The sequence below is a fragment of the Podarcis bocagei genome (assembly GCF_964188305.1).
Source record: "Podarcis bocagei genome assembly, chromosome: 17".
Taxonomy (NCBI): Eukaryota; Metazoa; Chordata; class Lepidosauria; order Squamata; family Lacertidae; genus Podarcis; species Podarcis bocagei.
The window spans coordinates 7851384-7865638 of record NC_138143.1 but is presented as its reverse complement, the minus strand read 5'-3'; the positions used below and the strand labels follow the sequence as shown (position 1 = coordinate 7865638).

At 46.0% G+C, this 14255-nt stretch overlaps 1 protein-coding gene across 1 annotated transcript in view; it reads right to left on the bottom strand.

The window, feature by feature from the left end:
- The window catches only part of ZSWIM4 (zinc finger SWIM-type containing 4), a 39603-nt gene extending 31908 nt beyond the window's left edge, over window positions 1–7695 (bottom strand). The window contains exon 1 of the mRNA XM_081175680.1: window positions 7336–7695. Coding sequence (XP_081031806.1) covers window positions 7336–7503 — 168 coding nt within the window. The 5' untranslated portion in view covers window positions 7504–7695. The remainder of the gene's footprint in view (window positions 1–7335) is intronic.
- Between the last annotated feature and the right edge of the window lie 6560 nt (window positions 7696–14255).

The window sequence follows — 14255 nt, the reverse complement described above, 5'->3', positions numbered from 1 at the left end:
CCTCTCTCCCCTCGCTCGCCCTCCATTTTGGTCACTGAGCCTCGGAGCCTCATTCCCCTTTAGACCAAGCCTGAACAACATTCACATTGATAACAACCCCCCAAAGGCAGGGAGGCCCCAGCGTGTTAATGGGAAAGTCCAAGCACACCAAGAGCAGCATACGAATGGAAGAATGGCCATATCATAACCTCCTTATTGCTCCTCCATTTCCTGAATTCAGAAATATATGCTGGGCTTGTCACCCAGCATACCCTGTGCTGGCCTTTGTGAGAGACTGTGAGCCTGTCTCTCAGGGCAAAGGATTGAAATCTCTGTATACAGTCGTGTTTTATTTTATGTAGACCAGTAGTGATATAGTGTTACACAACTTGTAATATAAAGAAATGCTTTGGAAAAGAACTGAACAGGTGAGGTGTTTATTCCTTCAAGGGAATTCACCAATAAAGAGCTGGATTGCTGCTGCTGTGAAGATGCAGGAAGATTTTCTGGGTAAAAGGAACCCCAAAGGGCCGGAGCACAAACCGTCTAACACCCTGGGACAAACAGCAAATGCCTTAGGTCCATGTTTTTCAACCTTTCAGTCCAGCACTCATTCTCAAAACAAAACAAAACCACCACCACCGAACTGGGAGGGGTAGCTAATGCCACCAAAGATGGAATTAGGATTCAATATTAGTTTTAACAGATTGGAGAGCTGGGCCCAAACTAACAAAATGAATTTCAACAGGGACAAATGTCAGGGTCTGCACTTAGGAAGGAATAACCAACTGCACAAATATAAAATGGGGGACACATGGCTTGGTAGTACACGCGAAAAGGATCTAGGGGTCTTAGTAAACCACAAACTTAACATGAGTCAACAGTGCGATGCGGAAGCAAAAAAAACTAAGGTTATTCTAGGCTGCACCAACAGAAGTATAGAATTCAAGTCAAGGGAAGTAATAGAACCACTCTATTCTGCCTTGGTCAGATCACACCTGGAATAGTGTATCCAATTTTGGGCTCCAAAATTAAAGAAGGATATTTATAAAACTGGAACATGTTCAGAGGAGTGTGATCGAAATGATCAGGGGTCTGGAAACCAAGCCTTGTGAGGAACAGTTAAGGGAGCTGGATATGTTTAGCCTGGAAAAGAGGAGACAGAGAGGAGACATGATAGCCATCTTCAATTATCTTTAGAGCTGTTACATGGAAGATGGAGAAAGCTTCTTTTCTCCTGCTCAGAAGGTTAGGTAGGACTTGAACCAATGGTTTCTAGTTACAAGAAAGGAGATTCCTAGGTCAAAGGGAAGCATTGGGAATGGGGATGTTGTTGGCACCTGCCATGGACTACACTGCAACAGGGGGCCAAATGCCAGTCTCTGGAGCCTCCTGCTCCTTCTTGCTATTCTTGCCTACCGTCCCCAAGCAAATGAACAGTGATAGCTCTCTCTGGATAGCTGCGCAGACTGGGCTTAAAAGGAGAAGTTGTACAACCAAGCAGTGGTAATAGCAAGGAGAAGGTGGCCTTCTCCTTGCCCAACAGCCCTCTGAAACCTGGAGCCAGCTCCAACTCCTCTCTCATATTCCAGTCTATGGATTATTCTCCCACTTCTTCTGAATTTTCTGCCTGGGCAGTCTCCTGGCCCTTCAGCCTCCATCTCTTGGGATCATTCTCATTCATCTGGCTTACCTTCCTCACAAAGCTCCTCCTGCCCTAGAGACAGCAGGTGACTTCAGCCCCAGCCAAACCGACTTCCCACTTCCCCACATCTGTGACAGACTGGGCGCAAACATTCTGCATGGCCAATTCATTCTCGCTTCTCGGAACGCTCAAGACACCACAGAACAGCTCAGCCAACAGGTGCCAGAAGTTTCAGCACTGCTGCAACCAGATCTCTTAAATGCATCACAACAGGCACACTAACTTCTAAATCTATACACCAATTTCCATGCAAAGGATACTCAAAATTGGCCTTCTCTTCTATTTCTGGTTCCAGACTCCCACACAGTTGCCACGACCAACTGACGCCACAAGGAAAAGACTCTTCCTTCACTTCAGCATAAATGGTAGCCACACAAAGTCTTGGTATTCAGAGAATGGCCAGCAAGGATCAGGCAGGCTCCTAAAAGTCCACTCACAGATATTTCCTCCTAGTCCAGTTTATGTAGCTTATAGGTACACAATTCCAACTCTGTCCAGAAAACAGAAACTGGTCCACATGTTGACACTTAACTAACTTACTGTATTTCCCTTCTTGCTAATTTATGTAAATACAAGCAGCTTCCTTGCTGGCGGAAGTTTTCTCCCATATTAAGCAATGGTCTGCTTACAAATATTCTCAGATCTCATCCAGCCTTCTTTTCCCCCTTGCCCTCTCACCCAATCTTCTCAAAATAAAGATAAAAGAATGAGCAAATCTTTCAGCCTAAAACTTTGCCTAAATTCTACCCAACAGTTTCCTCAGGTAAAAGAGCGTTATCAACTCTTGTCTCACAAGCAGCAGCTGAATCTTTGGCACAGGCAGATGGTCGTAAGACTCCAAAATTTCACTAAACCCTCCTCCTCCTGTGCCAAATTTGTAAGTAACCTTGTGATTCAATCCAAACTTGGGCAGAACTGGATTCCTTACAAACACACACACACACGGTCTTAATATGTCATTCCCTTTCGGCCCCCTTCTCCATGCAGTCGTCTTAACTACTGGAATTTCTCCCACTTAATCTGTTCTGATGCCTTCATTAAATTCATCTCCCACACACCATATTGCTATTCTCACACCACCTTTTTTGCCAAAATTTTCAGCTCTTTCAACATCAGGCTTCTAGTTCAAAGTTCTCTTCCAGCGCTTTCCCTGTGTCTTCATGCAGGTTCTGTTTTTAACACCCCTTTTTCCTAATTCCACCCCCCATCTCCTTTCACACTGCTCTTGACACAAGAAGCAGATGCCAGGGCCATAGCTGGGGAGGGCGCCAGCTGGATATTTTCCAGATGAAGCTTCCAGAGGCACACCATTGAGGCTCCCAGCCTCTGTGTGTGTGTGTGTACACAAATGTGCACGCGGGGGTTGTCTTTGACCAGGGTGAAATAAAGCCTAGTTTCAGCCCTGCTTTCATCCAGTCCTCCTGGCAAAACTCATCTCACACACAGTCTCCCTAAGGACCAGAGAGTTCTAGGCTGGATTACTGCAACACGTTATATGCAGTTCTGCCTCTGAAGAATGTTTGGAAACCAACTGGTGCAGAATTCACTGGCCGGGACAAGACGGTTTTAGCATATTACACTGATCCTGGCCCAACTGCACTGGCTGCCAGTTAGTTTCTGGGCACAATTCAAAGGGCTGGTTGTGACCTATAAAGCTTTAAATGGCTTAGGGCTGCAATCCCTGAAAGACCGCCTCTCCCCATATGAACCATCCCAGACTCTGAGATCATGGTCTGAGACCCTTCTTCACATGCCTCCTCCAGGAGAGGTCCAGAGGGTAGACCTCTTCTGCAGTGGCTCCCCATTTGTGGAATGCTCTCCCCACCCCCAGGGAGGTTTGTCTGGCACCTTCATTATACATCTTTAGGTACCAGGTGAAAACACGGTTGTCTTCAACCAGGCCTTTAGCTGATTTATATTCTATGGCCTTTTAAATGTGGTGGTGTTGTTTTTTGAGCGGGGAGAATTATTGTCTTGTTTTGCTTTTGTTCTAACAATTTGTCTGTGCTTTTATCTTGCGATCTTCAGATGAAGGGCAGTATATCAATTTAATAAATAAATAAGCTTCTATCTCTTCTGTGCTAACTTCCCTCTAGTATCCTTCCCTCCTTCTGACTATTCTTTAATCAAACACTGGGCGGGGGGTGGAATCCAAACGGGGGAGGGATTGTGTCCTACCAAACCACTGGAAGATCTCCTGTGCAAGCCTCATTGAAACAAATGTAAGCTTCATAAAAGCAACTGCCATTAATTTCCAGGCTAAGGTCAAGGTTTTGATGTATACAACCCTACACAGATCGTCTTGCCCCTTACATATCCTTATACGGCTCTGCAGATGTGGGCCTCCTGCAGATACCATCTTATGAGAAGGTCTGTTCCGAACAATATAGCAATCAGGCCTTTAGTGTTGTGGCACCTGCCCCCTAGGAATTCCCTCCCCTTAAATATTACACAGTCACCATCTATGGTGCCTATGGAAGGGCTCCACCTTCCAACAAGCCTTTTCTTTCCCAGTTTGTATCTATACTGGAATTGTTTTAAAGATGTTTTATCACTGGTTATCTGCCACCCTGGGCAACTTTGAAATTATTATAAATTCAATAAATAAATGATTTAATAAATAAATGGGGCTTGCACAGCAAACCTCCTAGTGGATTTCACCTAAAGAATCAGAGTCGTCCACATCAAACTTCACTGCTCTTAAAACTGCACCAGAGAATTCATCACCTGATCACAGCTATATCACCTCATCTGACCAGAAGGTTTCCTCTGCATATTCCCATTTGTACTTCAGTAGGCTAGGAACAGAGTTTAATAAAGTGACTTGATGAAGAGAACCATAACAACACACAGTCCAAGAGCAATATGAGAAAGTCCGTCAGGAATGGTGTACTATGGCAAAAGTGTCCTTCAATTTAAATACCGGGGGGGGGGGGGGAGAGGGGGAGAGAGAGAGAGAGAGAGAGAGAGAGAGAGAGAGAGAGAGGAAGGGAGGAAGGAAAGAAAGTTAACCAGCCAATGCTGAAAATCAAGGTATGAAACGACAGAAGACCAGTTCCCGAGCAGGTATATGCTACAGACAAGTGGACCTGCAGTCCTGTTCACAGACCCTGCTTAAATCCTCAATGGAATTTAAGCAGTCAACTGTACAATTGACTACAACTTCTACATAGACTCTGCCACTTCATGTAGCTAAGTGAGAACCAAGCTCAGTTTTCACTAAGGTAGTAAACCTATGTCCTGTTTGCTATTATTTAGATTGAAGTTGGGAGCTTGTGATAGAATACTCCTTCGTACACAAATTTCCTTGAACATGGAATATGTCTGGGAGAAAGATAGGCTAGAAACCTTCTCCCAAATGTGCTTCTCTTCCTTGTGAAAGAAACCGATTTGTTTAGAGAATAATTTAGTAATACATCCACCACCACCTACAGCCTTAAGTGGAAGAGGCCAGGCACAGGTCTACGTGAAATGATCAAGACAAAGGCTTATTTATAGACCATGGTTACAACCCTGTCACTTTCAAGTCAAAGCCATTCCCTTCACGGTGAGAATTCCATTTATCGAACTTGAGACGAGGTACCAAGTTAAAAGGCACCTCTTTGGCTGTGTTTTACAACAGCTATTCAGTTCAAATTCACATGCAAGATGAGGACTATGCCTGCTCCAAATGACAAAATGGGGGTTTTTTTGGAGGGGAGGGCCACCCAGTTCTATCCTCTCATTGCTCCAGAGTTCTAATGTGCCTCAAAGCCAAGGCAAATTGAGGAGGTAAACAGTCTACACTTACTCTAAGCACTGACACAGTAGTCCAGAGAGTCATCCTTGTGGACTAGCCTATTAAATAAGCAGAATTCAGAATTTTTCAATGGGTTCTTCGCACACACAGCAGCCTTTTCCCTAGCGACACCCCTCTCCTTTTTACTGTTCCCTGATGAAACCTTTCCAGTCTTGAAAATGAAAGAGATTGGAGGGGGATATGCTTTTTCAGCCCAGAGCTCCTCCGCATTCCCTCCTATTTCAGGTGTGCAAGTGCTTGGACTTGGAAGTTTCACTCATTGATGGCAGTGACAAGTGACTCTTGTCTGACGAGTTTCCCAGCCTGACACAGAAATCAAACCCTGTCGTCTCCCTGGATGCAACTACAGCTGCTTACAAGGAATTATTAGATTTGAGGGAAGGAAGTAGCTGAGCTTTGATCTCCAAGAATTGTGAGCAAGTGTGGCTCTGACAAATTTCAGAAAGAGGAGAAGAACATGTGTAGCAAGCCTAGCCTCCCCGCACCCTCCACGCCACAGTATCACAACCTTACCTTCTCCTAGGCTTTGCCCAGACTAGTCCTGGCTCTCTCGGCTAGCCAAAGTTAGCTAGTTTCAGCTATCCCAATTAACACCCACTCCACCTATTTCTCAGCAGGCACACACAGAGAAAGCCTTTAAAGGGCACCCTAGGATAACCACTTCCTCCAGATCAAGCTGCGTAAAGGCATCATTTGAACAGAGGGCAGGGGTTGTGGGTGAGAGAGAATCACAAACAGATGAAGATAAAACACAGCATGCGCAAGTAGTATGCAAAGAAAGCCAGGAGATAAAATCATGTTTTTCTTCCAATCTTAACGGACCTTGGAAGCCTGGCTGTAAATCCTGGTGGGATCACACAAAAAGGGATGTCAGAAAAATGCTGGAGCTTCTTCTCAAATCATCAACTAAAAAAAGTCAAGGTATATGGACTAAAGAAAGGAGGAGATCCGGAATGTAATTGTCAGTCACTCTGGTGAGACCTAGAGGAAGTCCACTAAATCGCAAGTTAATATACCAAGCAAGGCCACATTTAGGCCATTAGCCCCCTACCCAGCTCATGGGTCTTGTCCCCGGTTCAAAAGCTACTTAGAGGGGACACCCTGCCCCCAATAACCCAGCCAGCCCAAATTTGACCTCCTAGTAAAGGATGGTAGGAGATAGAGCATACAAAACTAAGTATGAATGACAAGATGATCGGGTGGCAGCAGCAGGAGGGGGGAGAATGAAAAGGAAGAAAGGAGTTGGCCCCAGCGAAGACTACAGGGAGATGGCAGAGGGTAGAGATTGGTGGAGAGAAAAACAAACAGATTAGGCTCGGCTTTGTTCAAGCCTGGCTAGTAAGTAGGATTGTCAACTCAAGCGGCGCGCAGAATTCCTGCGTTCCCTTCTTCTGCCCGCATAAATCCGGCCGAGGAAGCCCCTCGACGACGCTGCCACCTGCACCCCGACCCATTGTTCGAAGGGGCCGAGCCCCACAAGGGCAGCTTCGAAGGAGCGGGCAGCCCCAACTTCCACGGCCCGAGGCCACGGGATCGGCTTTGCAACGCCAGGCCGCAGCCGTCGGAGAAAAGAAAAAGAGAGGGGGGAGGAAAAGCGGGGGGCTTTAGAAGGGGGAAGGGCTCGTACGCGGATGGGGGGCCCGAGATATAGGGACGCGCTCCTGAGGATGTGCAGAGTGCCTTCGCCGTCCAGCGCCCTCGGTGGAGACGAGGGGGTAGCGGGAGGAAGGCTTGCCGGGCAGCTGCGAGCCCCGGCACCTCTTGTGGAGAGAGAGGCGAAGGGAGCCTCGGACGCGCCGGCTCCTTCCCACGCAGCGGCCCCGGGGGGGAGCGGAGAAGCGGCTGCCCTCACCTGCTCGAAGGCCCACGTCTCCGCCACCCGCCGGGCGCTCAGGTCCAGAAGCGTCTCGACGGCGCTGGGGGCCGAGGTGGCGGCGGAGGCGGCGGCGCCCGGCCCCGGCCCCGGCTCGGGCTGCTCCCCGGAGCCGCCGCACCTGCGCTTGGCGGGCGGGGGCTCCATAGGCCCGGCCGATCCCCGGCCTCTCCTGCGCGCCTTGCCCGGAAACCCAGCGGCGGAGGCGGCCCGGGCCTGGCCCGCTCAGTCGGCCGTTCCTCCCTCTCCGCTGGCAGCGTCGGATGCGGCCCCTTTAAGGAGCTCCCACAACAATGAGCTCGGCGGCCGCGGCCTCGCCGGTCCTCCCTTTTCAACCTGCTCGCCTCCCATTGGGTGGCCGGCGAGGGAGAGACCGGCGAGGATTGGGCGAGCTCGGCTGCCGCTCAAGGAGGAAACAATGCACGCCCCCATGTCGTGGGGTTTAAATAAATATTAAAAAAAGGAAAGAAAGGAAAGTGGGAGGGGAGGGCCGTCTGGGGGGAAAAGGTGTCAATCAAAGGTCGAGAGGCCCACCCAGCCAATCAGGTAAGGCGGGGGCGGCCTCAGTCCTGCCGGTGGGGTTCTATGTGGGCGTGGCCTGCGCTGCGAGCCTTCCATTCACAACATTCTGGAGCCGGCTGGGAATGGCAACAATGTGGCGAGCCGCGCATTCCAAGCCGGGAAGGGGCAGCCTCCGCCGCCCGTCACTCCCCGGGGGCTCATCGCCGCCGCGCCCTCGCCCTCCTCACCACCGGACTCGAGGGAGGCGGGGGAGCCGCCGAGCTGCTCCGCTGCGAACCACCTTCATTCACAAAATGACCAGAAAGAAAAGTCGTTTCCAATGTGAAAGCGTAAGGAGCAAACTTTTAAACTAGGCCTGTTGTGGAAGAATTCTGCCGCCCAGCCTTTGGGGCTAAAGGAGCAGGAAATCAAGGCTTTCCTCCACCCCAACCCCGCTCGTATAATCCGGGGGGGGGGGATTTTAATCGCATTAACTGAATCGTTTTCGCTCTTGACATAGAGCAACAGGACAATTCCAGGTAGCATCCCGTTTCAGTATCTGCTCCAAGAACGCGCACACGTCACCATTCCTGTCAAACACTTTTGCAAAAAAAGCTGCCGGTCTCCAGACTTGCCATATAGCCTGGACATTCTTAAAGCGACAGTTGAAAGAAAAAGGCTTGGGATATTAAATTTCCCCCTGAATAAGCACTAAGTATTATTGAGGGGGTGGGGAATAAGGCAATATAAAGGGCAGCACTATAACAGGATCTGATAATGATAGCCACAACATTAATGGTCCTGTGCTGTCACCTGCTCATCTCATTGGGATTCCATCTTCTGCCAGCGATGCCATTCCGCTATCTACAATAATAATAATAATAATAATAATAATTTATTATTTGTACCCCGCCCATCTGGCTGGGTTTCCCCAGCCACTCTGGGCGGCTTCCACAGAAACCAAAAAACACTAAAATATCATACATTAAAAGCTTCCCTGAATAGGGCCGCCTTAAGATGTCTTCTGAATGTCAGGTAGTTGTCCATCACCTTGACATCCGATGGGAGGGCATTCCACAGGGCGGGCGCCACCACCGAAAAGGCGCTCTGCCTGGTTCCCTGTAGCTTCGCTTCTCGCAATGAGGGAACCGCCAGAAGGCCCTCGGCGCTGGACCTCAGTGTCCGGGCAGAACGATGGGGGTGGAGACGCTCCTTCAGGTATACAAGGGACAAACAGACCAGTCTGCGCAAAAGAATAATGGACACAAATCTGACATCAAAAGGGGCAATCTTCAACAACCAGCGGGAGAACATTTCAACCTCCTACAATACTCTTTTACAGACCTTTGTCCTTCTTGGACAAAAGGACTTCAAAGGGAATCCTCAGTGTGAAACTGATGAGTTGCAACTTAACAAGAAGTTAGGTTCTATCACCTGTGGTCTGAATCAACATAACGGGATTTTAACCTCACTACAGGTGTCAATTAGCTTACAAATGCCAGGATGCTTGCTATCTTCAACACTGCTTTGTGAATGGTTGCTGTAATTATCAGTGTGTCCCCCCCCCAATTTGTTTTTGCATTTCATTTCCCCCTGAATTCAGTGTGTGTGTCTGTGTGTGTGTGTGTGTGTGTGTGTATTTCTCTACATCCATATACTTGCCAACACTTCATGCATATGATAAAATAGACTTTAGTCCATAAAGGTTGATGCCATAATAAATTTGTTTAACCTTCAAATTGCCACAAGACTCCTTCATGTTTTGGAGCTTTAAATGCATGGTATGTTCTAGCATCCTGTCTCCCAGTAGCCTACTAGATGTCTTTGGGAATGCTACAAGCAGGACATGAGAGCACTAGTATTCAGAGGCACAATGTGTCCCTGATATTGGTGTACTATATAACCCTCATTTACTTGTAACAGACTCACAGAGAACAGGATATTATCACCTATGATTCAGCTACCATAGTCCTGTCAGTGAAGGGAGAAGCTTCTATTGATGCTTCGGTGCTGCTACATAAACAAAGTTCTCTAGGCAAGAGTACACTGAAATACAAAATAAACAATAAAAATGCAATTGCAATAAAAAAAATTTATTGCAGTATAGATCACGCGATAAAAGTAACTGCAGGCAGGTCTTAAAACTTTATAAAGCCAATCCTCCTAACAGAAGCCATCTCAAGATCAGGACATGACATGCATGCCTGGTGGTGTGAGGGAAATGCAGCTTTCAGTGACCGTGTGACTCATTCAGCTTCTGATAACATGGTTATAAGTCTGGAAAATATACAATAAATACTTAGCACTTTATGTCAAAGGTGAAATTTGAACCAGAGACCACCTTGTTCACAGCACACATAGAAAAGCCTAAGAGATCATAATTCAAACCATGCAGAGATCCCAACTTTGCAAAGGCAATAATAGTTAGGACTGCCCAGATTTTATACCAGTCCCCTCAAGTCAGGGACCTTGCAACACAACCTTCACAAGATTCCTGATGTACGTTTCTCCTCCATTCTCCTCCCCTCCTTTGAGGGGATAGGGCAGGAATTCCCAGACTTGAGTCCCCAGCTGTTGTTGGGCTACAACTCCCATCATCCCTAGCTAGCAGGACCAGTGGTCAGGGATGATGGGGATTGTAGTCTAAAAACAGCTGGAGACCCAAGTTTAGGAAACCCTGGTCTAGGGGCTCCAGGTTGTTCCTGTCCTGCAAATTGAAAACAGATTATTGATATCAGGAAGAATGGAATAAATTTAATGATTATTTAGTTAAATTTGTTAAGTTAAATTAACTGGAAATAGCTTGCAGATACTTAATGGGTTTAGGATTTTATTTATGTTAAGTGATGAAGTAATATGTTTAATTCTATATGGTGAAGATTTAAGGATGTTCATGTTTAAGTTAAATTTCATAAAAATTGGGATTTGGAAAACCATTAAAAGGACATGCAATGAAATTCAACTAAGGGGAAGCGAGGAAGTCACTTAACAAAGTTAATAACTGTAATTTTCAATAAGGCTATGATTTATGTTTGTTTTGTTTGTTTGTCTTGTGTGTTTGTTTGGTTTTTATAATATTGTGAAAACCAATAAAATTTTTGGGGAACAAGTAAAAAAAAAGAAAAGAAAAGAAAAGAAAACAGATTATTGCACTAGAGGTTTCTCATCCAAAACCTCTTCCCCTAAACTCTTGAACTTTATATGCATTTATTTGCACAGCTTGAATGTATACAAACACCAGCAATGATGAAGCAACATGGCGCTGCACACTGAATTTGATAACTTCATAATTTATAGTGCAGACTGAGAAGTTAAGTCCAACTGGGAGTTTGACCTGTCTGGTATGTTAGGATTGCAGCCTAAGGCAACTAGTCTCCTGCTCATTAATAATCAGAACGTTCTCCTTAGTGAAATGAGAGGGAAACTGCGCAAGAGCTCCTGTTCTTTTCTGCAGGGCTTGCCCAGGAAAACTTCCTCATGGATTGTGCCCCGTGGGTCAGACAGGTACGCCTTCCGCCCTCTACCAGCCTTCACAGTACCCTTGGCTTGCATCTGGTGTAACCAAGCCTGTTCTACAGAAACCAAGCATGATGAAGGCCAAAGCATTTCAGCACATGGGCAGTGGGAAAGCTGGCTTCCAGGAACATTCCTACTAGTCATAAGATGGATTGCAGCATGGAAACCCAATAGGGCTCATTCCTCCAAAGACAACCCAATGAAGTAATCAGGGCTGGCTCTGTATCATCAGGCCGGGCTGATACTATTCTGCCTCGTTTGAAATAGACTGCAACTCTGGCAAGAATGCCCTGAAGGTTTCTTTCCTCACGGAAGCGAAATGGTTTGGGGTGAGCAACTTCATAGAGATCTGACATGTACCACACTAGGAACCAAGCCGCATATGAGGGCATGGAAGTCTGTGCTGTCATCATTCCAGTTACTGGAAAGGAAATAACATCCCAACAAAAAGGGAATGGTTAAGTAAACTATGTGAGTATCTGGAGTTAGCAAAATTGATGGATAGAATAAGGCATAAATCTACAGAAACAATGGGAATGCTTAAATGAATATGAATGCTTAAATTAATATTTACACAAACAGGGATCAAACACAAAAGTTTGGTTGTGCTTAGACAAACCTTGTGAAGAATATTGAGAATACAAAGATTAGATGGACTACGAAAGAATTTAAGGAAAGAAGTGACTGAAGAACAGGTGTAAAGGTGAATCAGATAACCAAGAGACGTGTGGTGAATGCGGTGGAAGTCTTTTATAATATTTTAACTAGGATTTAAATATTGTAATGTTTGAAGTATGAATTTGGAATAATTGATTATGAAAAGTATTTTTACTCTTCATTATTTTTCTTGTTTCTTTCTTTTATCTTTTGTCTTTCTTCTTTTCTAGTCTGCATTCTGGAAAATTGTGTAGACAAAATGTTTTTATGTATGGTTATGTATTGTTTCTATTTCTTTTTTTTTCTATTCATTTTTTGTAACATTTAACAAAACTTTAAAAAAATTAAAAAAGGAAATGTGGGGTACCAATGTAAGAAAAAGTACACACAAATATACATTATTTAATAATAAATGTAAAAAACCAACAATGTGGATAATAAATGAGTTAGCGTGCTTCAAATATAATATCAGGGGCATAATCTGATCAAAGTTATACACTTTCAGATGCAGATAACATTTGATTTCAGTGATAGAGGTGAGCACTTACCGTATTTTTCGCTCTATAAGACGCACCAGACCACAAGACGCACCTAGTTTTTGGAGGAGGAAAACAAGAAAAAAAATATTCTGAATCTCAGAAGCCAGAACAGCAAGAGGGATCGCTGCGCAGCGAAAGCAGCAATCCCTCTTGCTGTTCTGGCTTCTGGGATAGCTGCGCAGCCTGCGTTCACTCCATAAGGCGCACACACATTTGCCCTTACTTTTTAGGAGGGAAAAAGTGAGTCTTACAGAGCAAAAAATACGGTAAATATCTTCCACAAAAACAAATGGGATTTGGAAGTCCTTAGATTGGGCTGGGCCGTACCCTAAGGTTAGAGACACAAGGTTTTGTAGGACTTGATATTTTCAGTATATTTTAGATATGACTGAGTGAGCAGAATGTTCAACTAAAATGTTAACTGAACAGAGGGGCCAAATCTTTATCAGGGAGAGTAAAGCTCACTGGAAGGACAGATCGTGAAGCTGAGGCTCCAGTACTTTGGCCACCTCATGAGAAGAGAAGACTCCCTGGAAGAGACCCTGATGTTGGGAAAGATGGAGGGCACAAGGAGAAGGGGACGACAGAGGACGAGACGGTTGGACAGTGTTCTCGAAGCTACGAACATGAGTCTGACCAAACTGCGGGGGGCAGTGGAAGACAGGAGTGCCTGGCGTGCTCTGGTCCATGGGGTCACGAAGAGTCGGACACGACTAAACGACTAAACAACAACAAAGCTCAGTCAGTTGGGTTATGAGCAAAAGATACTCTTGATTATCTTTTTGAATCTGCTTTGGTTCCAATATGCTGCATTGATTACATGGAAGATGGAGCAAAGATTGTGTTGATGAACACTTTTATTGTGTAAATAATGTTGTCTTGTCTTGTCTTTTCCTCTTTTGGTTTTTTTACTCCATATCTTTGTTATTTCTTTATTTTTCATTCCTTTATAAATTTTCTATTCTCTACATAATTTCCTTTTTCTTCATAAGTAAAGAGATAGCATACAACAGGCTTCCTCAAACTCCGCCTGTTATGTAGTGTAGTTTTCACCCTGGGCCAACAGGGGGATACTGTATATAGTTTTCACTCAGGTCTGTAGATAGTTTTCACTCAGGTCCGCGGCAGTTAGTTTAGGCGGGAACTCTGGGCTGTTGTGGTTACAATGTTGACAGCCGGCTGCCTATAAATACAGGCCGGCTGAGCTGTTCGCAGTCAATTCTATTCCAGCTTGTCTTAATAAAGAGCTACTTGAAGAAATCGCTGTGCCGGCTGCTATGTCAACCCACTACTTAATACTGGCGACGAGGATGGGATGGATGGACATCAGAGCACAGCCAGATGCGGCCAGCCTCTGAACTGAGCGAAATCACTGAGCGAAATCACTGAGCGAAATCACTGGGCAGAACCAATTCAGAGCTGACTGTTCTGGCTAGAGCACTGTGTTCCATCCATCGCCCTTCACGCCGGCATCGGAATCATGGCTTCACTTGTGCCTCTACCGCCGTTTGCGCCAGCCTCTGAGTCATGGGACTCCTACCTCGCTCGGTTCGACTGCTACCTCCAAGCCAACGAGCTGACAGCAGTATCATTGGATCGGAAGCGGGGCCTATTCCTCAGCCTCTGTGGGCCTGAGGTGTTTGAGACGGCCCGAGCATTGGTTGCGCCTGAAGCAGTCCAGGCAAC